We start from the raw sequence: 25,873 nt of genomic DNA, 5'->3' as shown, positions 1-25,873 counted from the left end.
AAAAAGGATCTCCGGAAGAAGATGCAGAATTTTGGAGATGTTTGGAGCAACTCCATAAGTTGTAGAGGTGCATTATGGGAGTTGTAGTCCCAGGCCCCAAGAGGCAAACCAGAGCCTCTGAACCCTTGGTTGGTGCTGTGGACCACTTTCCTGAATCAAGAAACACTTCTGAAAGTAAGTGGGACAGTGTTACCTCGTGGGTAGCCTGACCTCTGGACTTTGTCCCTTTCCAGTGTGACCTTTTTTTAACCCTTAAAGCTGGTTGCTTCTAAGCGCTTGAAAACGTTATTTTTTTAAAAGTCATATCTCTGGTTCCTCTTATCCAATTTTAATCATTTTGGTGTAATTTTAAAGACAAAAATATAATCTATAATTGGTGTTGGATTCATATTGTGTTTTGTGTTTTACTTATTTACTGTTTTGTGATTTTGAAATGCTTTACACAATTCTCTCCTAAGTTAAGCCTTGTTGTTCGTTGCCAAGCTCCCAAGGGTTGAGCTGGGTTTAATTTATTGAGACCTAACTGGACCTAAGTGGAGGTTAGTGGCCTGTTGCTAAGTGTAGGTACTTACCTGCCCTTACCAATAATCCACTTTCCTACATCTGTGCAATGTTGCACAAAGGGCGGTTCCTATTAGCATTTCTTCTTCTTTTCAGGAAAGAAATACTTAACTGCTGATGTGGAAAAGTTCAGAAGGAATGCATGGGAGGCGACGTGGCAAAAAGTTAGGGATCACAACCTTCTGGCAGACCATGGCAACAAGAGTTACCGATTGGAAATGAACCATTTTGCAGATTTGGTAAGAGCTTATCTTTCCTGTTAGATCTACAATATAAACTCATCAATATTGTTTATTACATGCTTAATGGTTCATGATACACACATTTGCAACACAAATATGTTGGACCTCTTACTGAGAGATCAATGTAAGTGATATAATTGAAAATACAGAACTAATTTCCTGTCTGTGGCTTACTCTTATTGTCGTATCACTAAACAAGCATCCCTGGAGCCAATACTTTTTAAAATCTTTTTGCCACCCTCCCCTTTAGAAGTTTTGAAAACATATTCCATGGCAACCTTTGTAAACTGTGCATTGCATGCTCAGTGTTATTGTTCCAATATTCAATAATGTCCCATTGGAATGTGTATTTATAGAATTTATATAGTGCAAACCTAACTTCGAAGCACCTGAGATCTGTATAGAATGAAAGCAAAGGGAGGGAAATAAAAAAAAAGGTTACAGAAGGTGTGAAAGTGCTGTATGAGGTGTGGGTGGGATATTGAATTTGCATTTCAGAACAAAGCCTGAGCTGGCTTGTGCATTGTCAACCACCCATTAAGGCAAATAAGAATGTGGGATAAGCTCATTTCTCTAGTTCTCCCTAACTGCCTAAACTTTTAAAAGGTTGTAATTTCAACTCCAAAGCTTTCTAGACCTTCCCCCATAGTAACCTCAATTTCATTTTGGTTCCTATGCACCTTCTGGTCCCCCTATAATCAATCTAATAAAGCTGATTGGGACAACATAAAATCATCTGTGCTAATGAATGGAGGCGTAGGAATGTTCTAAGGTTAAACACACGACCTGCACAACTATACCCTGATTGCCCAGTAGTTGTCAACAGCCTCCTTCTTTGAGATGTCCTGCATTGCCCCTAAGAACTAACAAAGCATTCTGAAAATCAGAGATCTTGAAACTACTTTTTTTTGCAGCAGAAAGGGATGCATCCACCATGACTGACCAACAGGGGTGATGTATATTGCATTGACATAAGAACAAATAGAATACCAATAACAGATGCAGTGAGGGCACACTACATGGGAGTTTAAAACAATATATACAAAAATAAAAACAAAGCTAAGAAGATTATAGCATGTCTGAGCAACCACAAAGAGACATGTAGATGAAGATGAAGAGTGAATGATGCAGAGAGGACAACCATCTGTTACAAAGAGGGAAAAATCTTAGTGTTCATGGATGATGCCTCTCTAATTGAACAGTTTATGGAGGATCATTTTCTTCCTTAAAAATGCAAAAATTATGGTTGTAATGCTACATCGACTGGTTGCCATTGGTTAGACTCACTATAAGCATTCTTCTCATCACTTTTGTGTGTTTTGTGGTTCTTGAGCTTCCCACACTAATTGATTTCTATATTTTTCAGTTAGAAGAACAGACAGTAGAAGAGATTGATGCTGCTGTTACCAAGGTCCACTGGCAAAGTTCTCAGATCTAACAACCTTCTACCCAAGCTGCCTAGGGGATTTTTTAGCTTGATCATCCTGAAACTCCTGTACATGTTTCAGGAGACCAAACAGATGATATCTTACGGCCTGGCATGAGACACTTCCCAATCTCATTGATGCACAAAGAGGGCAAGCCCACAGAATTATGTCAGTCCTAGCACCCAATATCTTTTGCTTGTGAATATCTTGTGCTTGAGACTAGCTTCCTACTGCCTGTTCCCCCCTGTTCCATCCTGATTGAGTGTCAGGGCTTATGCTCCACAGATTAACGCTTTCAAATCTGTGTCATCCCTACAACTGTTTGGATGCGACCCAGATATTAGCAGCTCTGTGGCAATATGGTTCCTTGAAACCGAGAAGGCATTTGACTCTATGAAGGAAAACTCGTAGAAAATCAGGTTTGGACCATATATCTCTTGGCTCACTATCCTGCATAAGGACCCTATGGACACAGTGAGGGTGATTGCTATTTTGTTGGATAAATTGTCATTCATCAATGGTATGATTGCCCCATCCAACAATCATATTCTCATTAACTTTGAAACCCCTGCTGGATTAGGAAGGACCCAATGATTAGCAGGTTTCTCTAGCATGACAGCACAGATGAGTTTATGTTGTTCTAATCTGACAATATTCTCTAGTTTCTCATGGACTTAATTTAACATTTCCAGACATCTTTGTGTACTTTGTAAATGCTGATTGGCTGTTAACTGAATTGAATCTACTATAGTCTCCTGGACCTCTTACTGGGTGCCATCTCAACTTAGTGGAGGACAGATTCTAGGACTGAGATATAATGCCATGATCCAACATCTATTTATATAGTTACCACTGCCTACAATATATTTATAGAGCATACACCTAACCCTGTTCCTGGACTCTAAGATCCCATGTATATCATTTGCAAAGCTGCTTTAATTGGTGCATGATCGTGGTATCTCCCTATCGTGTCTGTAAAGGTACTACCTGAAGCCCACTCATTGGTTGTGAATGATACCTTATGTAAAGAGTCTGCCATGAAGTTGGTTGTAAAATTAGGTGGCCTTAGGGCCTGGGATGTAATGGGTATTACCAAATTGTGTGAGGGATGAAATATAGCCTTAGAGCCCACCGTAGCAGGCTATACCAGCCATTAAAGCCCAACCCAGCGTTAAAGGTGCAAGCCGAAGACTAGGGCCTTTAAGAAGGGAGCAGGACTTTAATTGACGGTATAGTCCAGCTACGTAGTGCTATAAGGCTATTAGAACATTCTGTCACTAGAGGGCAAAATGTTCTAATAAATAAAACAAAGTCCTCATGGAGGCTTTTGCTGTGAACAATGAACATTGGAATGTTGACGCTCCGGGCTTTTACCAGTCAGTAAAAGTCCAGAGCACTCCATTGTCTCCAATGGAGCGCCCAACATGCAAATGTTCTAATATGGAATAATGAAATGAAATAGTTTTCGAAAAGCAGATGGTAAGTGACCTCAAACAGAAGGAACATTTGTGCTATCCACAAATATGCCATGCCTTCTATACCTGTGGATAAAGCTCAGATAATTTACAGGACTACACACCTCAAAAAAGGTTAAGGTGGTAATGGAGGGGCTAGCAGATAAGACTAAGACTTGTTAGACACTCCTCTGGAACATTCCAGACATCTTGCTATGATGCAGAGACATATGAGAGGCAGAATTGTCCCCAACTACAAAGGAGAACTGGGGCAAGAACCTCCCATCCGAGTAAGGAGGCTATAAAATCTAATTTCTGACCCATTACCCCAAACACTTTACCTAAAACATACCTCTGCAGGTCCAACATTTTTACTATGGAGCTTATAGGTCATGTGCGTTGCAACAGGGACAAAGGCACCACCTATCACACAGTTAGGGACTGGAGTGTAAGCCAACCTTTCTAGGGGGAGAAACATTCAGAATTGATGACAGCTATGCACATAGATACCATAGAGACTTCTCACATGATACGTTTGTGGATAAATCTTGAAATAGACATCTCAAAATTCAAGTGCTTTCTCAACACTTTGGATCTGATGTTGGTCCATTAGGACATCTCTATTGAACCAGGCAGTTCTAACCCACCAAACTGGATATCTGTAAGTTGAGGAGGTGGGTGAACTGGTGTGTGGCCAGAGAAAAATCAATTTTTGAAGGTTGGACTTTTCCATGAAAAGAGAAATACCTGATTGCAACACGTTAGGAGAAATTTTAATGAGGTTGCTGATAGGAGGTTTGCACGGTGTGTAAAGGAATATTGGGCCTGATTACAACTTTGGAGGAGGTGTTAATCCGTCCCAAACGTGACGGATATACCACCAGCCTTATTACGAGTTCCATAGGATATAATGGACTCGTAATACGGCTGGTGGTATATCGTCACTTTACCGTCACTTTTGGGACGGATTAACACCTCCTCCAAAGTTGTAATCAGGCCCATTGTAATATATCAAGTGTAAGGATCCTGTTGAAGACACCATTTGTCATATAGCACTCCAGCGTGAAACGTTTTCTTCATCTTGAAATCCCTTTCGTCTCTATCAACTTAACAGGAATTTCTGATCTTCCTCGTCTTTTCTTCACATTGTTCCTTCACTTAAGGCTAGCAAGATGCTCTTTTGCATACAGCCAAGACCTGAAATCACTTTCCTAAATACAGCTATCAAGTAATAATCTTTTTCAATTCAGGAAATGTCTTAAAAGTTATTTTTGCAATACATTTTTTTAAGCATACTGAAATAATTTGAACTAGGAACTGACTTTGGAGAATCCAACGCTGGGGAAACTTCACCAGTATTTACCTGCTTAAAAATAATAAATAAAATAAAATAAGGCATCCTTGATAATGCTACTAATGTTCTAAAAAACCCTTTACGTTTAACGTCTACATAAAAGAAAGTACTTGTTTGCTGCAGTCTACCAGTAAAATGTTGGCATACTTTATGTGCCTGTATGCGAGAAACAAAACAATAAAATAAGTTAAACATTGAAAAGGGACATTGGGTACAGAAGTACAATGCAGGCTAATTTATTCTGTCCCACGTGCCCTTACTATTACTACTTAACTTACAAATATTTGGCTCCCCTGATATGGGAAAAGGGGATTTCAAAGGTATAGCGATTCAACCTGCAATGTTCAAATGACCTAAAACTAAATCTCTTAGAAGAATGTGGCCACATATTTTCAGAGAAGAAAAACTGGCCTTTAAGAACATAAGCTCTATCAGACAATATTTACCTCGTCTAAAAACCACTTCAACACATTGCCAAGGATTGCTAAATGTGCCATTCTTTGCTTTTAAGATCCACTTTCTGTGATGGCATCATGGTCAAGCATCACATGACAACACTTGCTGTGATATCATTATTAGCTAATATTGTTTGATTTCACGTCTTCTACCTTGGCGTTTTGGTAAATTTACTTTACTTTTGGTGACTTGAATATGTTTCTGAAATCTCTAGACATGAGTGAGAAATATTAGGAATGGCTACTAGTGAAGATTTGCATCATTTTACGCTAAGCATAACGTTTAAACTCATTCATCTGCACTACACACGCATTTATATAGTGTCCTTGTTAAAGTTTACCATAGTTCATATAGGCATCAAAATTAAAATGACTTATGTTAATTTGAAATTATTGTCTTTTTGCTGTGTATTTTTCCTTCTTTGATTTCAGGAGCCAAGCTACAACAGTATACAATAATTAAATTGTATCATAATGTGTTGTTATGTGTTCCATGGAAAGATGAATAATGAACCCATGCACCTGTGAGAAGAAGACGCTGATTGAACACAGTCATCCAACTACAAGATATACATAGATGATCATGCTGCAGAGACCTCCATTGTGTGGTAGCTGGGAAAAAGTCTGAAACTAGTTTATCAACAAATGTTCAGTCTTGATTAGTTATCTTCATGGAAACAGTAGGGAGCTACTTCTTTTTACTGCAAATAGTTGTTTTAATTGTGCATTGACGATTTAGAGCAGATCAGATTCCCCCTTCCTATATCCTGAGAGGAGACTTCTTGCTCCTTCCAAAGATACAGACTTCTCCCACAGTGCAAATTCCACTGCATTATGACACATTAAACATTTAATTCCATTTGTTATACACAGACAACACATGAACGAAACTCAAGGGGATGTCTGATGGCTACACAATCTGCAGAGAAACCCATGGAAGTCAATAAATACAGAAATACCATCAACCTTCCCAAAGAGGTTGACTGGAGGAAGGAACATTGTGTGACAGAACCCAAAAATCAAGGCTCCTTCTGTGGATCTTGCTGGGCATTTGCCACCGTAAGCATTTACATTTTAACTTTTGACACATGTACAGCAGCTTTATTCCCTGGGAACAGTGCAGTGTTTTTCACATGACTCATAAGGATGTGTGGTGTGTGAGTGTTCAGTAACTTTTGGGGTATGGTATGTCTGGTTGGGACATAAAAAAACGAATATTATGCACAATGTTTTAACTACATTCTTGCACTCTAGTTGGGATAAAATGAGCTATATTATTAAGCTTGCAATTAGCTATTATTTTGACTAGTTCTTCGTATATCTGATGTAATGTGCATTTGTTTAGTTCCACTATCTTCTCCAAACTGGTTATTGTCGATGTGCAGGACTGTAATCCAACATTGCCTCAGCTGTAAGAGCTATGTTTCCCCTTCATTTCTAAGTGTATGCTGAGCTTGTGGACTTGGAAGAACCTAGGCTTGTGACTCATTTTGAAAAGGTTGGGTTGTGGGGGCATGATGTGGAATGCTATTTTGCAGACGTGATAAAGGCTAAGAGGATTGTTGACCTGTTTCATTTGATGTCTCTTTTACCCATCCGCTCCTTTCTCTCCTCATCCTCTCCTCTGAGATATTCAGCACCTTGGATAGGATATATCATTGTTCTTGGGAATTCTGCATATCATCAACATGCAATCAAAACACTATTTCTTGAGACAGAGCATATAAATATTAAATAATAGGGAAACAGAGCATGTGGAAGGCTTATATAAAAGGAATTAGGCCACAGAACAAGAGTTTCCATTTCCCCAGCTGTCAGTTTCAATGGTGACAGGGAAATCTTTGTAGGGAGGCATTAGAGTGGCTTCTTGAATTTAGATGGTAATAGTGTCGGAGGCAATAGATTTAGAATGGAGGGGCAACTGTTGTTTGAGTATGGAGAGGCAGTCATTGATGGATCTGGATGGAGAACCAGCTATTGATCAGATGATAATGATAATGGAGAAGAATCCATAGATATCAGGAGTATGGATAGGCAGGCTGTGATTCCATTGAGAGGATTTAATTCCTCACAACAGGCAATGTAGTTCTTGCCCGTTGTCTGGACTAGAAACTAGATTCTATATTGGATTTTGTGGATCTTGAATGCATCTGTAGGGTTTCATGTAAAAGGACAATTCTAGGATAATTTACTCCAGAAAGGCCAAAAGTGGCACCACACTATGTTTTTGCACATTCTCAATGAATTGGTTATTGTTTTTCACCAATGTGTGATTTTACTTTTGTTACTAAAGCAGGCACTAATGTTTCTTTACACAGATTGGAGCCATAGAATCCCGTTACTGTATTAAACATAAACAACTCTTAGACTTCAGTGAGCAGCAACTTGTGGACTGCGACTCACGAAACCAAGCCTGCTGTGGAGGATTGCCAAGATACGCCTTTGAATATATCAGTGAACACGGAATTATGAAAAAAGAAGATTACAAATATGTTGAACATGTAAGTCTCTTAATCACAATAGAGACAAAGACATCCAAATGTATGTATTTATTGAAAAGTGTATTTCGGGGTGTAGGTTAGGAAATCAAAGGGAAAATATAAAATGGTCACAATAGGGTGACCAGCATATCAGTGACAAAATATCAAAGGGTAAGTTTGTATACATTTTTATACCTAACTTCACCTCATTTGCCTTGTGCATATCTTCAAGGTATGTAAACGTGGCGTTAAGAGTAGTGAATCCTTAACTCCCTCTGTGTGCTTACTTGTTCCATATTTTGTCCGTCAATATTCTAGTCAAAATATTGTGACCATTTGATATGTTGTCTCCACTACAATAGTGTTTCAGAAGGGAACAGTACGCATCAAGCAACAACTAACATAGCAGTATATTTATCCTTGCTGGACATACGAGCTGGCCAGTAGAAGTTGGATCACCTCTTTGCAGTAAGATTTATATAACCTTCTCAATTTTGGGCTCACCTTTATTCCATTTAGGCTAAAATGGTGCCATTCTTTTCCTCATAGACAGGCCTTAGTGGTGCTAAATCAATAATATCTGCTTTCTGTACAAAACAAACATTTCTGAGAAATTTGACTGTACGGGAAGAGGTATAGTTTTACACCAGATTTTACTGAAAAGTACTGCTTTATTAGGAAATTAGGAGGCAATTGCAGTTTGAATTATTTTGTATACATTTATAAAGTAAATTAGCCATTAAAATTGTAACTTTTGAACATGGTAAGATATATATATATATATATATATATATATATATAAGCGCAGAATCAGCTATCAAGAGAGAAACTGTCTTTGGACTCTAATAGTGTTCTTTTTAAGCTCATTTACAAAGGATGCGGTCAGCATCTCTTCAGGCAGATGCTGCACTGCAAATTGCCTGAGCTTGTCCTTCCACCTCAATAGAAATCGACAATATCAAATGGTTGTTTTGGGTATTTAATTCTCTGCCCCTGATAGCTTCAAAGGGTAGGCTGGCGTTTGTAGAGATGCCACGCCCACTAATGTCTTTCTGGTGGTGACATCCACAGAGCTCACAGCTCAGACTGATGATGAGTCTGTGCTTGAGGTACAGGTGAGCCGGCTGCTAGCCCTGATGGAGTGTGACCGCGAGGGTTGAGTGCGTTCTGCTGCACTCTTGCTCAAGGAAGGAAACTGTTTGCATTTTCTCGACTGAGGCCACTTATAATGATGTCACAAACAAAATAGCAAGAGTGCGTCAAGGCAGAATGCGCTATACTCAAGCAGGGCGTACACCTAGCTACAGCTACTAAGAGACAGAGATGTACAAGGGCTCTCTGTTGCAAACCTGTCTCACAGTTTAGTATCTTGGTTCAAAGGATCTCTAAGACTGACCTTAAGTCTGATTTAGAGTTTGGCGGCTGGATATTCCATCACAAACATGTAATGCACTTGAAATAAGTCTGACGGGATATCTGTCACGTTTGTAACTGTGCAATTTGTCCTCTAAACGCTAGTTCAGACCCATTGTCTTTTCAAAGGAGTATTAATAAGGCTTGTCTCTAAGAGTGAGCTGGGTAGGGAGTGTACCTGACTGGTAGCACCGCAGGATGAGCTCCTTCCACAGGCTTGCTGTCAAAGTCCTCATGTGAAAACCAGTGCCAAGTCTATCTGAAGAAAGTCAGTTGAATTTGGAATGACTTAAATTGGCTGTGTCCACCTTCTACACTCAGACCTAAGTGCAAGAATTAATTTTACTCATGCATGAGTTCTGATTTTGCATTGAAGTATTCATTCTTTTAGACTAGCCAATCACAACATACTTTGGCATTATCTTAGGTTTATTTTACCTTTATTTCTAAAAGTATTGTTGAGGTGGGGTTAAAAGACCAGTGCTCATCCTGCCATGGGAGATCAGACTCTTTCTGCCTGATATGTAGTGAGGAACTGTTCTCTGCTGCAAGCAAACCACATTTGGCATGAAGCTCTCCACCAATCGACTCATGCACATATTGCTAATTGGTTCCAGGAGATCTAGGAGCTGCATTAATAGTCCTCCAATAAACCATAGTATCTTGGACAGAATCTTCTGATTCCCGGAAGTGGAGAGTAAGTCCCAGGACACTGCTCGATTTTAGATTCTGTCTGCAGATGGATATAGGCAAGGGTGGTGTGAAGATCTTAGTAGACAAACAATGTTTAGCAAAGTTCACAATCATAAGCATTTACATAGTTTTTGGAATTTACTAAATTACGTTTGTTTACGCCCCAACTTTGCCTTTCCCAAACTTTGCTCTAAAGCCTCAAACGGGGAAGTGTTTATGTCTGAAAGCATAGCTTGTTTGGATTTCCTCTGTGGGGAAAGCTACATTGTCAAGGGAAAAGGGGAAACAATTACACAGACGCATAAAATGGTGAAAATTCGGATCATACAATATTATAACTATTGCAAAAGTTCTAATTTTAGAACAAAAACCCAATTGTATATATCTTTGCAATCTTTATCTAATAATTATACATTTGGAAAAGAGGAAACAAAATAATATTTAATTCATGTTGGCGCTCAGCTAAACAGTTACTCAAACAGGATTTTCAGGCTGTCTCGGTCAGTAGCATAATGAAACCGAGGGTTGATGTTTGCAGTCGAATAATATGAGGCCTGGATCAGAAATCACCTCTTACCACAGTAGCACGTTTCATGTGATTAGCTTTCACTGTCCATAAAAGAAAACTAAGACCCAGATGTAAGAGATTTAAGAGCCCCTAGAGCCATCTACTGGCATATTAGCATCATTTCTTTGACACTATTGTGTCGTTAGATTGCCAAAAACGCCATGCATATTTAAAAGTGGTGCAATGCATGCATTGTACCACTTTGTAACCCTTTGCATTACATTATGCATGCGCAATGCATACTGTATGCGAAGGGGGCGTTCGCCCGTTAAGGAAGCCGAAATAATGGCGTAACAAAATCTAAGAGATTTCTTTGCATCATTTTTTTCGGCACTTTTAACTCCTGCTCAGAGCAGGAGTTAAAAGGGGGCACACCATAATTTACAATGGGTCCCTATGTACTGTTCAGGTTTAGCGCCAACATTTTAGTACACCAATAGCATCAAAATATTGACGCTATTGCCCCCTACTATCTTAAATATGGTGCACACATGGTGGCCATAGGGGGATGCTAAGGTGTGCAAGGAAAGTGGCAATGCACTGGGTGCAGAACCGCTTTCCTTAAATCTGCCCCTAAATATTTTTTGCTCACTCAAGGTTCTTTGTATTCCATCCAATAGGCTGAGATGTGCGCCTACCAAGAGAAAGATGCCATAAAAATGAATATATCCAAATTTTACGTTCTGCCAGAAGAATCCAACATTGCTGCTGCAGTGGCCTTCGAGGGACCGGTTACTGTAGCATTCGCTGTCTCCCAGGATTTTCAGTTGTATAACGGGGAAGGTAATATTTTTATTTCGATCTGTCAAGTGACCATTATAAACAAAGCATACAAAAGTTTGTAAAAAATGTATGTGTCCTTTCAATAGCCTGATGGGTTGAGCAGTTATTGTGCCCAATAGCTCAATGGCTGCCAGGACCAAGAGTCAAGGAGAAAGCCCTGCTCCTTAAGGTACCTTTCACATCCGCGCAGGGATAGCTAAACTGATGGTGCTGATGCCAGGGGACTCTTCTTATGATTACTCTAGACTAGACCATGCACACCTCTTTCTACTGACAGAAGTAGCTCTACTGACCTAAATCTCAGTGTATAATTCTACTGTTTAGAAAAGCTTTATTATGAAAAGACAATTAGCATCATACACGAAAGGAGTGAAAAGCAATAGTTGTGCCAACATACTAACAGGGCACAAGGCACACTATAATAATATGATTAGAAAAAGGTTACAACAAAAAAAGCGTAGTTAATTGATTATATGATGTACACCTAATTTTAAGAGTTTTATGGAGTTTTTCTGGAAAATACAAGGGAGGGGAGGGGAATGGAAGGGAGAGAAAGATAAGGGTGTTGTATGAATTGAAATCAAGAAAAATCAGGATAGCTAACATATTTGCATATATAACAGCAATCAGTAGACCACAAGCAGAAGTGTACATCAGAAAATGTAAACATTAAGGGACATATTTACACAGAAGTAGCGCAGCGTGGTGCTGCGCCAACATTGGCAGTGCCACTCTGCTTCACTTCAGAAACGCAGGGATGCACCGTATTTACACAAATACGGTGCACCCCTGCGTTTCCCCTAGCGCTGGTGCTAAATTTAGCTGCCAGAACCAATGCAGGTATCCTTGCACCTTAGTGCAAGGGTGTCTACATTGACGGGAATTATTGTTTATGTGCAGGAAGGTGTTGCTTTCTGCACATAAACAATCAACAATGGTGATTTGTTACACCTATGTGTGCTGCAGAATTCAGCAAATCATCTTTATTGAATGATTCTTTATGTGCAGTAACACTTTCCTACACAGAAACAAACATTCGAGGTGTTTTGCACACATAGAAAGAGCAAAAATGAGGAGAAATAAAAGTATTTCTCCTCGTTGCACCATGCTAATGCCACCCTCTATCAGGAGAGTATTTTGCTATGCAAGAAAGAGAATTCTCTGCTGTTTAATAGGATTATTCAAACCATTGACATTCCAAGTAATAACTCTGAATTATGACAATTTTAAACTAATTAGTGAAGAAGGATAAGGATAGAATAAAGATGGAGAAATGAAATATGATCGTATGTAAGAAGAAGACAGTAAAAGCCATAAAACTGGAGACTGAAGGAAATTCCTGTTTGTAATGGTAAACAAGGGGAGGGTGGTGACAGCACATCACAAGGACAAACACAAGGAGCGGACACATGCCACACAATCATGTGTAACAGGATAATGACAAATGAGTGAAAGATACCCTGTAAGGAAAAAGAAAGTATTTAAAAAATGAAAAAATAAGAATCTTCCGCATATGTGTGAGGAATAACGAATAGCATGGGAAACATAAGCAGACATAGTGAAAGAAAAAAATAATGGGAAGAACCAGCAATGCCTATAGAAGTACAAGAATTCTCTTAATACATTTCTTAAGCTTTGCAGAGTCTGTGAAGGTAAACGATTTATCTTTATAATTGACTTTGAAAGAACATGGATGAAGCAAACCAAAATGAGCTCCCATATTCCTCAGAGCTGGTTGAAGAGAGAGGACTTCCTTGCATCTATAAGCAGTAGATTTGGTGATATCTTGTTTAGAATACAACTTATGACCAGACCAAAAGACTTGCTTTATGGATTTTGTAGCTTTTAAAATCTTCAGAAGGTCAGTTTATTCCAAGAACCTTATTTGGAATAGACGTTTGCTGAGATGTGCATTTGAAAAGTTGATAAACTTAAAGGGCTCATGTCTAATTTTCAACCTCTTGTCCATACAGTGCCCAATGTAGCTAAGGGAGGAATGAAAACAAAGGCTAGATCACCTCAACTAGGTTGACATGTTTCAAAGAATAGAGAGTACAAAACGGGCGTTCTAATTTTCTGCCCGAAAGGCAAATGGACCATTCAGGATGTATGCTGACTTCCCCAACTTGAATGATTACTTAAGAGTGCAGGGATATCCATCAACCTAAACATAGCAGTCATGTGGCACCAAATTGTACTGCACAAAGACTCCAAACACTTGACCTTCTTTGTAACATTTGAATGGACATACCCTTTTAAAGAGATGTTTTTTGGGCTGATGTTCGCCTCAGCTATTTTTGTCATCCTCTTTAAGAGTCTTGATGAAATGTTGAGCTTTCAAGGTAATGTGAGGTATTAAAGAGCAAAAGAGTGCACTATGATATATTGGAGAATACACTGAGAATCTTAAAAAGAAAATGGAATAACATTGCGATCACAGAAGTATGGAGTGTTTGGACTGAGTAATATCAGACACCATCTATCAAGTGATAGTGCAACACACAAGGAGCGTTACGTGAAAGCTATCTAAGTTGCCTAAATTGCTAAAATAAGTTGCCCAAATTGCTAAAATAGGGAGCAATGAAGATCTTACTTGGACATATCACAATTTTACACCAGATTTCTTCCACATTTTGTAAAAAAAGATCATTTATGACTGTTTATGAGAAACATTTGTATGTAGAGAAGAACTTCCACTTGCATAGTGGAGGTGAGAAAAGTTATTGTTTAAGCCTTTTAACATGTATGTCTCCACGATAGTAGTCATTGCGTTTCTGTTTTTGGTCAAATTCCTGGTTCTCTCATTACTATCTAATAATATATAAAAAATTCCTTGTCAAGAATACCATCAATAGGTGATACGCAAGAGGAGGCCAGATGAAAATGCTTATATCATTGATAGGGTGGTCCTAACATTTATATATAGAGCAGATTTTAAATGGGAAGAATGGAACACTACCCAGTGGTTAGCGGGTCTTGGGCTCAATTCCCTTGGACCAGATAATTCTCGCCTCAGTGCCTAATCTAATTAATGGGTCCCACTCTGTAACTCTGGGCAATAGCTTGCTTAATCTCCACAATGGCCCTCACAGCGCTTGGATGCTTGGCTTCACCCTGGGGCTGTCCAGGAGTGGGCGCCTCACAGGGAAAAGCCAGGAGGGGTTCCACAGCGGTATGCGTACATCGCCTTGAGACCCTAACGGGTGAGTAGTGCGCTATACAAGTGCAAAGTTTACCATTTTTTTACAGTTTTTACAAATTGCAAGATTTCCTCCCATCACCTTTTATGCGTTTGATGTAACACCCTATGTAGACAAGGGTACTCCCAGATGCGGGCTCCTTGCACACTCTGCCACTGGAAGTAAGATGAACCCAACTGAAAAGGCCCAGTCAAGCTGAAACTGGTCTTGAGTTGCTTGCATTCCAGTTCAGGGAGGACCCAGCTTAGTAGTTCAGACTGGACTGCTCCTAGCAGAGCAGAAACAATGGTTTGGAATGTTAACCCAAGCGATTGACAGTGGTTTGGCAATTTGTAAGCATTCCCCCCTCACCTTTTGTGTGTTTGTGAAAGAATGGAAACAGGCTAGGTTAGAAGATAATATGACGTGTAAGGTGATTACATTATTTGTGAATGATCTATGTGGTTACCCATAACACACAAATTACAATTCTAGAAGGGTATTGAAGGAGTTTAAACAAGCCTTGTAGAATGAGGCATAGGAGGAATTGCTATCTGCTATTAAGATGCGTGATGGTACCGTTTTCTGGGAAATAATTATTCACCCTAATTCTCAGCCTCCAACTGACCCAGCTTTACTTTGTACTATCTCGCTTGAGCTTTTGGTCAAACACTTCAAGCACATCTAATCTGTGCCTAACATTCCTTCCACATTGTGTAATTTTCCTTCATCACCTGCTTTCAGTGTTCCTGTGATATTCTCACATGATGAGGTGTGCCAGACTATACAGCTGCTTCCTTCTAACAAGGGTATTGGTGTCTATGGAGACCCAATAGATGTTTTTAAAGCCAAGCTAGCACTTTGGTCAACTTTAATTACTCTCTATCTCAATGGGGTGCCAAACATTCAATACCCAATTCTTGGTCCCTCTCGATGATTGTCCAGTTTTTACAAAGGGTATCCCATCTAACACTAAATGTTATTGCCCTATTTCTCTGATCTGCTCGGTTGTTCAGATCTTTGGCTGAGTAGTCTTGAACAGACTAGTGAATTGGGCTAGTCAAGGTTCCATTTTATCAGACATCAGTATCGGACCTAGGTACTGTTAACCAATGCCTCAATTTGTATTCAATTATTCATAACTGCAATGTGGCTAAACAAGGGTCATTACATCTGGCCTTCATTGACCTGAGCACCGCTTTTGATAGTATTAATAGAGATAAACTATGTGACATTATGGTGCGTCTTGGGGTGGAAGTGACCCTAGTTTCTCTTGAATGTGACCTTAATTTTAATATGTTTGTTTTGGGAATGCACTAGTCACTTTAACTTGAAGTGGGGTGTTCGACAAGGCTGCATATTGGCCAAGTTTCCCTTCACCCTCATATTAATTAAATAATTAAGGAGGCATTAGTTGAGGGTGGCATCGACTTGCTGTGAATTGGCAGCCTTTCCAATCATAGTATTGCTCTGTGAGGATGATGCCATCCTTATTGCTAGTCCTGCCTTGTGGCTCGGTCGCTTGCTTATTTTTTTTGTTAATTTTATGGACACGCTTGATTAAAGGACCAACTTTTCCAAATCCCATGTTATGGTCTTTGCACTCGGTCTACTAAGTATAGACTTTTTAAGATACCCAAAAATACTATCAGCTGTGTTCCATATTTTTGTTCTTTTGGTGTCCAATTTGATTCATCTTTGTCGTGGTCCTCCCTGGTGTCTTCAATAAGCGTATCATTTACTAGGAGTATTGCATCTGACTTTGATTTTGCAAAGAGACTGCAACATAAATCCATTAAGATTCTACTGAAGATTTATAGTGCTGTGTCCCTGTAGCTGACCATGGTAGTGAAATATGGATCTATGTGGACATTTTGTTCTAAGGGCAATTAAGAATAAATTCCTAAGAAGACTTTTATGCCTTCCCCAGAGTACTTCTGTTTTTATTACTCATGAGGAACTTAGTTTTTGGTACTTGGAGGACATTTTACAGTTATGAACACTTCTCCTATGGTTATCTGTTTGGCTTCATCTTGAGATTAACTGTCTGGTGTTATAAGACTGTTTAGTCTGAATTGCGTGGCCTCCATCCCTTGGATAGGTTCTATTAAATCCAGTTCTACCAAACTTGGGCAGCCTGAGAACTTTCAAAGGTGATATTCTGCGTACTTAAAAAGCCTCCTAATGAAAGAGAAAGAGTGACAATGTGCAAATATTTAGTTATATATTCCACTACAAACCACTGTTCTTATTGAGCCTTACCCTCACTTGGATATGCCTCACCCCCATTGGTTGTTACTGACTCGTTTTAGACTGAACCTTAGCCACCCTCTGTTGACCATTTCATGAGTGAGTGGTTTTGAGTCTGTTGTTATTCCTTGTATATGTGTTTTGGCATCTCATCTCAGTGCACATTGCACTTTATAATGTTTTGTTCTTTTTATAACAAACTGTGAAAATTGTTTATACTTCTACTGTTTGCTGGCACCCATTTTACCCAAGTCTATCCAGCCTTGTTTTATTTGGTGTTATTATCTAATGCAAAAACTTGTTTTTATGTCGCTAAATTATTATCGTGTGCAGTGCAATTATGGAAAAGCTTATCGCCTATATGAAATTGTATGCTTTTTGTCTGTATCATTTATGGTTTGTGTTTACAACTGAATAAAGAATATTTGATTGATTGACTGATTGACAGTGCAATGCCCTGTGATTACCATGATGGTGCTGGAAAAGGCATGGAATACATTGACATAAGATATTGTACGTCCATATACCGTTTTGTGTGGACAGTATAAATATAGCTTGATTCCGACTTTCTTAAAGATGAGCAGAAGTGATGTGCGTCAATATCATGACCATGGGAACTGTGTGGTCATGCGGGATGCTTTTGTAAGAGGGTCTTTTTTCCAAATGAGGTGTGCATAGACAATGGTCATTTCAGGGAAGAAGGAGGAATTTCTCAAAAGAGTTGATGCTGTTGACTCTTGCACAAGTTGTGGAATGACCAGAACATATAACTGTAACATGTCACAGGGAATGTTTACTGTGTTTGTGAATTCAAGGTTCTCTGCCCCACTGTTGCTTTTGCTTAGGGAGCCTTCTGGCTGGATACTTGTTACATCCAAATTAAAAAACAAATTACTTACACTCTTGTGGTCTGTTTTAGGGAAGGAAGGCAACACAGGGGATGGGGATTAGAAAGTTCTCCTTCTTCGTTCTGTGAACATCTTTCATTCAACAGGTGTTTTAAGGCGGAACTCACTTTATAGGGCTAGGCAAGGGCCTAGTATTTGTCATTGTTGTCTTAAATAGTAGGTTATTTTTTCTGGTGTGCACCTTCTGACATGTAAACTTAACAAAAGATATGATGGTGATGGCCTCCCTTCTGAACTTTGTCAAGCTTTTTTTGGACCACCCATATGAACATCTTATTCTCATGCACTGACTAATTACCTTCCTAATTACTAATCCTCAAGTTTCACATTCTCCTCTTGTATGCTACTGTTGAACATAGAACAATACAAGAGAAATACAGACATTTTTGAAAGAATAAATATAATGGATCCAATTCCAGTAACTGTTGGGTCTTATAAAAGGAATGCCACCTCTCACCCTTGAAAATTACACTAGCAGACTTGGCTTCACTGTCTACCAGGGCTCTACTGTCAGCCTCCAGAGGAGTCTTCTATGTATAAGCCTGCAGTTTTTCATTAATTTTCCTATTGGCCTGATGCCCAAGCCTTACAAAATTCAGACATCCTCTTTGCTTCCATGTGGAGTAGCAGACTCCTCCTACAATCTTCTTTTGAGCTACCAGCCACACAGTCAAGCATGGGCCTTATGATTAGTCACCCTTACTGAGAGGTAAGGACCCCACAGGGATTTATTAGCAACTAGAACTGGGGAATAAGATCTTAAATGTCTACGTGTACAAGAAATACCATTTGCACAAAAATCAGTAGTAACATACAAACTGCATCACATTGATATTTACCAAAAGATCATATTGAACATTTTTCCCATACAAGATAATAAATATTTTATATTCCCAAAAATAACTCCTATAAGTATCTTTAAACTGGGCAGTTAGTTAGACGGGATGTGGCAAGCTGAGGAACACAGGGGCTCTCCCCCCCCCCCTACAGATTCTGCCTACGGCAACCATCAACTCCCCCAGGTGGAGCTGGTTCCATGTAAGGGGTTGACAATGCTGGAATGCTGGTTGGAGCAGTCATGAGCTGGGGCAGCTACAGGAGATTCTGGTGCTTCTGCCACAGTGGCCTTGTCCGGCTGCTATCTTAAGCAACTGCAGTTGAACCAGGAGTTAAGGTCTGCACTAGACAATAACACAGCCCGTGCAGGATGGATTAGTTGCACCTCTCTCAGAGGAGCTGGGGATTATAATCTGTGTCTGTGACTAGGGCAGCTTATTTTGTGTGGGACAAAGTAAGCAAGCATCTGAGCCCAATGTCCTACCCATTGCTGTTTCGTACCATATGCTTCAATTTGGACCTTTTCCTCACACTGGAGAAACAAAATGACCTAAAATGGGGGGAGAGAAGATGGGTTATACTAGGCTCTCTGTTTTAGATTGGTCAAATAACGTCATTTAAAGTCATCAGAAAGCATTGTAACCTGTGAAAAACGAAGAGGTTTGCATACTTGCAGATAGGGCACTGGATTATGTACCCTTTGATGAAGAATAGAGCAGCACCCCCACTCTCATCCTTCACAAAATGACAGAAGGACTGGCTCGTAATTGCAAGGTAATATAGGTCCTTTATAAACTATTATTGGGCCTTGCCTTGACCGACAAATGGCCAAAAACAGTGGGACAGGGAGGTTGGTAGGGATATATCCCCAAACACTTATATGGCAGAGCACCATCTCTGCTCAAAATGTGAAACTTAGAGAAACCCATTACAAACCCTCACACATTGGTATCATACCCCAGATAAAATATCTAAATTAGATAAATCAAAACCAGACACCTGGTATGTGGCCCTAAAGGTCTAATATCTTTGTAAATTGTTCTAAGTGACATAGATATAGGGGCAAGGTTCCCAGCAAGTTAGACTATTCTTTTGAAGTGGAAATTCCAAGGAATCTCTGGGAAGTGCTCTGGGGCGGTCATTTTCTGGTAATAAATCCCACAGATTCTTGAGAGAAAAACTATTAATATTCACTTCCATAACAGCTATACACGTGATTTTACTCTACTAGGGGGAAGCATACAGACCTGTAACTTACAGATTGGCTGCTGCAAGTGTGGGAAACCTTGGTCAAGGAAAACAGTTAAATTATCCCTAAAGCATAGACTTAAGGCACATAAGATAGATTGGCTCAGCTTATTAGAATGTTTTCCAGGAATACAAGAACTGCGCTCTCCTCGTTTCCTATGAATCCTCCAATTTATTCTAGAAGACCCTTCTTAGTTGACAAAGTTAGTACACCTTAATTTGCTTATTTTGTTAACTTGCCCTCCCACTTTGCATATAATACAGTCTGCTTACTTGCTACGAGATTTTTACTTCCTAGGTGGAGAGCAGGGGGTGGGAGTTTTTGGAGGAAGTTCTTGCCTTTTTTTGTTACTCATTTAGTATTGTGCTATAGTGAGTCTGCAGTTTGACTCTTTGACCAGGTGTTTGTAGGTGATCTTATGTGTAGCTCAAATGTAATAAAAGAAATTAGGAAAATTAACCAGTACAATGATCTTCTAGTATGCATTGTGAAGATTATACAGATCAGGGGGTAGCAGACTTGGCATTTAATTTGAATTTTGGGGTTTAGAACATCTCTAACTTTATAGCATGTTTTTCATAGGGATATATGATGGAGACTGTGCAGAGGAAATAAACCATGCCATCATCATTGTTGGTTATGGAACGGAAAATGACGAAGATTTTTGGATAATCAAGAACAGGTGAGCTTCTGTAGACCTGAAATTCTGTGACCCTTGTACCAAAATGATTCCCTCTTTGGACCAGTCCCCCAGTAAAAGCCCTGGTCCACTCTAACTTTGTAATAGGTTCCTAAATGATAAGAGTGGGCTCTGAGTGAGTGGTGCATGAACTGTTGAGCCATAAATCTGAAGAGATTTGACTAGCTGGAATCATTTCTTGCCACAATTTCCATGAACTAAGCTCTTTGTTGCTCGGGGTGACCCTGAGTAATGGAGTAGCCCACGTAGTTGTTAGGCTTTGCCACTGAAATCCATGAATTCCATGTTTAATGCAATTCATCATATGGGACAAAAAACAGTACCCTTCAACCACAGTGCGTCCTCATTTTTAGCCTGAAGAAGAGCAGCTGAATATTGCTCTTTACACCAGCTGCCATTAAAGGCCAGAGTACTGTTTCATCTGTTTTGCATGTTCACAGGTGACTACATGGTCTTGCACTTTGTTGTTAGAAGATTGTCCAATTTGTTCCAGCAGCACCTGATGGTCAAAGAACCTGTTTTTAACTGAACTGAGTACGAAAGTCCCAAGGTGACTGCTAGATTGCTCTTAGACTTTCCATTCTGTCATCGCTGACCTGTTTGGCTTTGGGAAGACTTTGAAAGCCTAATTGTCTTTGTAGTTTACCGCTTCCTGCCTCTTGCTCTTCCTACCTTCCTATTAAATCTAATCAGGAGAACCAGAGTTATGTATTTTTAAAGTCATAAGTGAAAAATAGAACCTAAATGATCAAAGCACCACCATGTGTTTCTGGTCACACAAGACTGAGGCACAGTCAAACGTTAAGGCAAACCCAATGAAGCGTGGGTCAGATACAAAAGATGGATGGTCCACTTTTGGCTTACCTTCAGACTTAAAAACAGTTTGAGACAAAAGTCCAGCAGAAGGTAGAGTTCAGCATGGCAAGGCAGCAGTCTGTATCAGAAGAGGCATCATCATTGGCAGAGAGCAGCTGGGGTAAGCCTCTGTGAAGCCGTCGAAGATGGTAAGAAAAAGCTCTGAGCAGGAAAAGCTAGATTTTCAGGCTGAGGAGTGCATCATTATCGAAGAGGAGCCTGTCACAGTCAAGCTGGGTTAAGAGTTTTACCTTTGGATTCAGACCCATTTTTGGACAAAGCTGCAAGCCATAGCTGGAGAGGATTCAGTAGGTTAGATACAACAGTTTGGAGGTGCCAATTAACAGGACTTGCTGCTAAACTGGCAATGCACCTTGGGTGGAGCAGGTCCAGTCCTTTGTCAGTCAGCAGGGCAGCAAGGCACTTCTTCCAGCAGAGGCAAAGCAGGGCAGTAATTTAGACAGCAGAGCAGCAGGTACTCCTTCTTCTGAATCTTCCTCAGGTCCAGGGATGTACTGCAGAGGTGGTTCAGACTATCCAATATTTATGCCAGCCTTTGAAATTAGGTTGCCATCATGGCTCCCACCGTCTCAATCCTCCATTTGGTTCTGGAAAGTTCTCCTCTTCCCCTGCCAAGACATCAAGTTGTCTGGGCTGACGAAATACTACTGTCAAGTGTCAAGCCTTTGTGAGGGTTCTGGAGGCAGTCCTGTGAAATGAAAGTGAGGCAGGGAACAGTTCTGCCCCCACCATCCTGGTAGAATGCCAACTGCCAAGCTATTCACAGTTATGTGGCCCAGGACACAGGCTACAGGCACCAAATGGATGGGACAAGAACTTGCCAACTTTCTAAAAGTGGCATTTTCAGAACTGTGACTTAATCATTATTGGTGATTTTAAATTAAAATTCATTTGAGTCCAATTTGACATTCCTATTAACTGTAATAAGGAAACCCAGTGGGAATGATAACCTTACTGTAGTAAAAAAAACTTTGGGGAGTTTCTTCACTACCAGGACATATAAAGCTTAAAAACACGTGCCACTTTTTAAAATATACTGCACCCCGCCCTATGGGCTGTTTATGGGCCTACCTTAGGGGTGACATATGTCTTTAAAGAAATGTTTAGGTCACACAAAAGGTTTCTTTTGCTATGTCGAATTGGCAGTTTAAAAACATGTTTTAAAATGCCACTTTAGAGGGTGGCGTAACCACTACTGCAGGCTGAGTAGTGGCATTTAATATACATGGCCTGGGTACTTGTAGTTCACTTTTCTGGGTTATTACAAGTAAATTAAGTGTGGCAACCAGGTACAGGCCCTTATTACCATGTTTAAAGGAGAGCGCAGAAGCACTTTAGCACTGGTTAGCTTATCAAACAGGAGAGGTGAAGGCAATGTTTTGGGGAAGAGCACACCAAGGCTCACAGGTCTAACACTGCCCCTTTCTCTTACTAATGCCAGTGTGTAGATGCACACTGGTTTCCACTATAATTGGGATATTTGTGTCTGTATAAGGGTATTTAAAGTAGGCTCAGGAGGGATAGATCACTACCATGATAAATCGTCTAAAAATGTGGTGAGGCAAGATTGAAGTGTTCAAGAAATATTTTAAGGTTTGTGATATTTAAGAAATGTTTCTTTAATATAATATGTATTTCTTTATTTTGGAACCATACAGAATGGCTCTTTCAACTAATTTTGCAGAAGCTCTGAATCCTATTTACTGTGTTCCTGTCAAAATTCTCAACAATTTTGGCGCAAAGAAAGCAATGGTCTCTTCTGTAAAGCAAAAAAACATTGATCAGACACTACATAGAAATCAATTTCTCTCATTGAATTGGAGCAAAGTACCGGCAGTGCTAACAGAGCTGAGAGAAAACAGAAAACTAGCCTTGAGATCTGATTTGATTGTATAACAGAGAAGAATCAAAGTTCAATGAATGATTACAATACAAGCATATCTTTAGAACATTTTAAATGTTAGAATTGTTCTGTAATGGGAATAAATTTGTAATGTGTTACTAATATCACTAATCTTATTGCTTACAGTTGGGGGACAGAATGGGGTGAAAATGGCTACGGAAAAGTTCGACGCAATTCCAACCAATGCAAAATTGCTGAGGAGGTCGCCACTGCTGACATCATGGGCAACCGTGAAGAACAATAGCAGGGCCCATCATGTTCATGAGCACATCTTTTGTTTGGCTAATGAGATGAGAGCTTGCTTGGATGACTGGACTGTGTTATGGTCAGGTTATCAAGCACAAGAAAATTTGGTGTCCAGTACAGAACAAACGTGCAAATAAGCTTTAATGCATTCCTAAAGCGGCTAAAGGGTAAAAATATGTAAAATGGGATTTTTCTTTCTTTCATTACTTTCCTTACATTAGAGATGTATTTGCTGGAAGAGGGATAAAGTGGGGAGAGGGCTCTATTGCTGCAGTCTTTGATATTACCCACAACCTGTTAAGAAATGAGAATATAATCCATCATAAAGTCAATACAAAAATAAGTACCCCAATGATAACGCACCCACTGCCCATCCAGGGATGCCACCCCAGAACCAAGGCTGAAACTATAGAATTTACATTTTCACTGAAGAACGGCACTTTGTAACTCATGTAATCCCAAGAGAAAACTCAGCAATTTTGTAATCTAAAGAAAACTGAAGATAATCTATTTTTGAAGATGTACTACAGCATCATGAACGACATGATTTAGAGCCCACAAACGAGATAGAGGCTTGTGTCTTCTCAAAGCCTTTGAAGGTTACCTGACCACTTTATCATGTTTTTACCATTTGGGATTCATAAACAAAGCATGACCAGAAGCTGAATGCACGCACAATGTAACGATGTTGATTTGCATGATTTACTATAATAATTACGGGTGTGCAAAAGTATATTTATTCTCTTCCGCACACTTAGTGAAGTTTTTGGGGATGTTCGCAAACGCAGCAAAACTTCTGAAGGTTTGCAAAGATGTGTGAACAGTAAAACACAGCAAAGTTAGTGGTTTTTAGCAAAAGAGGTGAAAAGCTCTTTGACACTTTGGGTCATATTTATACTCTGTTTGCGCTGAATTAGCGTCAATTTCCTTTACACTAATTCAGCGCAAACTTAACTTGATAATTATATTTTGGCACTAGACATGTCTAGGGCCAAAATATTGTAGTTAAAGTCATTTTTTGCCTGAGAAAAACTACCTTGCATCAATGAGATGTAAGGTAGGCATTCCTGGGCAAAGAATGACTCAAAAGCCCTAGCGCCTTATTTATCCTCCTGTGCAAAAATGGTGCATGGGAGGGAGGCGGGTCTAATAATAGCTCTAAGCTTGCTTAGCCCCATTATTTAACGCCTGGGAACCTGTGGACCTATTTCCATCTGGATCACCATGGAATAAGCCCACAGGTGCCCTCCCCGGGCCCCAGGGACAACCCTACCCACACCAGAGGGACAGCGGAGGATGGGGGACCCCATCGCACGCAAGTATAGGTAAACAGAGTGCCATTCAGGGCCCTGAAATGGGCCCCCATACATGGTACTGGGTGCAGTGGCCATGCCCAGAAGACCCTTGTCCCCTGTGCTGGCCATTGGGGTGGTGGGCATGACTCCTGTCTTTTATAAGACAGGAGTCATGTGGTATGGTAGGTTTGGCATCAAGAAATGACGCTAGGCTGGTTAGAGTCATATTTTTTTACTCTAACCAATCTAATGTCATTTTTTTACGCTAAACCCACTACTCCCATATCCCCACTCCCACCCGGCTAATGTCATTTTCCATAAAGTTAGCCCACCTTTTGCGCTGGATTGTGCCATTCCATAAATATGACGGCCAGCCAGTGTCTTGGAATGGCAAAATCTCAAGTCTTCACGAATTATAAAAAATATTAAACTACTTTTACTAGTTCCGCCAGTAGAATAAAAACTTCACACACACCCCCAAATATCATTCATAGACTATGTGAAAGGGAGCTCTGAAGTATTATTTCCTTCACATGTGCTATTTCCTGATAAACTGTTTTGGTGTCACACAGTGCATCTCTGACTTGGCCTGGCACTAACTTCCACTGTGTTTACTTAATACATGGTATATGACTGAGATAATAAGGTGCATGGGAGGCATAGATCATAGTATGAGAAATATATGTAATTAGTACTTTGAGAAAATGCTCCAGTGTCTTTGCTCATTTCTCTGCTCTATGTCTTAATTTGCAATGCAATTAATAAAATAAAAGCTTATATTGTAATGTGTTGCCACTTTTAATTTTGGTGTCTTTTCAAGAAAGAAAAGTGTCCCTATACACACATTTAAAGGTTGAAATTATATAATTTCAAAGCGAGCACTTCTCACAGTTGCATTGTATCATTGGTTATAGTAAAATTCCTTTAGATATAATCAGCACACCAGCAGTGTCTTCTGTCCTCTTTAGTCCTTTAAAGTGGGTGTTTGTGTAGTGTTAGT

The 25,873-nt window shown here is 39.8% G+C and overlaps 1 protein-coding gene across 1 annotated transcript; it reads left to right on the top strand.

Annotated features, from left to right (window-relative positions):
* Window positions 1–659: 659 nt before the first annotated feature.
* LOC138287449 (uncharacterized) lies at window positions 660–25,758 on the top strand. The gene is made up of 6 exons (XM_069227879.1): window positions 660–800; window positions 6,367–6,552; window positions 7,812–7,994; window positions 11,268–11,430; window positions 20,436–20,535; window positions 23,459–25,758. Exons 1-6 carry the CDS (start codon window positions 780–782, stop codon window positions 23,574–23,576), a joined length of 771 nt encoding a protein of 256 aa, XP_069083980.1. The 5' UTR covers window positions 660–779; the 3' UTR covers window positions 23,577–25,758.
* The last annotated feature ends 115 nt before the right edge of the window (window positions 25,759–25,873 follow it).

Source organism: Pleurodeles waltl, chromosome 4_1 (assembly GCF_031143425.1).
Source record: "Pleurodeles waltl isolate 20211129_DDA chromosome 4_1, aPleWal1.hap1.20221129, whole genome shotgun sequence".
Lineage (NCBI taxonomy): Eukaryota > Metazoa > Chordata > Amphibia > Caudata > Salamandridae > Pleurodeles > Pleurodeles waltl.
Note: the sequence above shows the minus strand (reverse complement) of the source record. Positions and strands in the feature narration are given on the sequence as shown.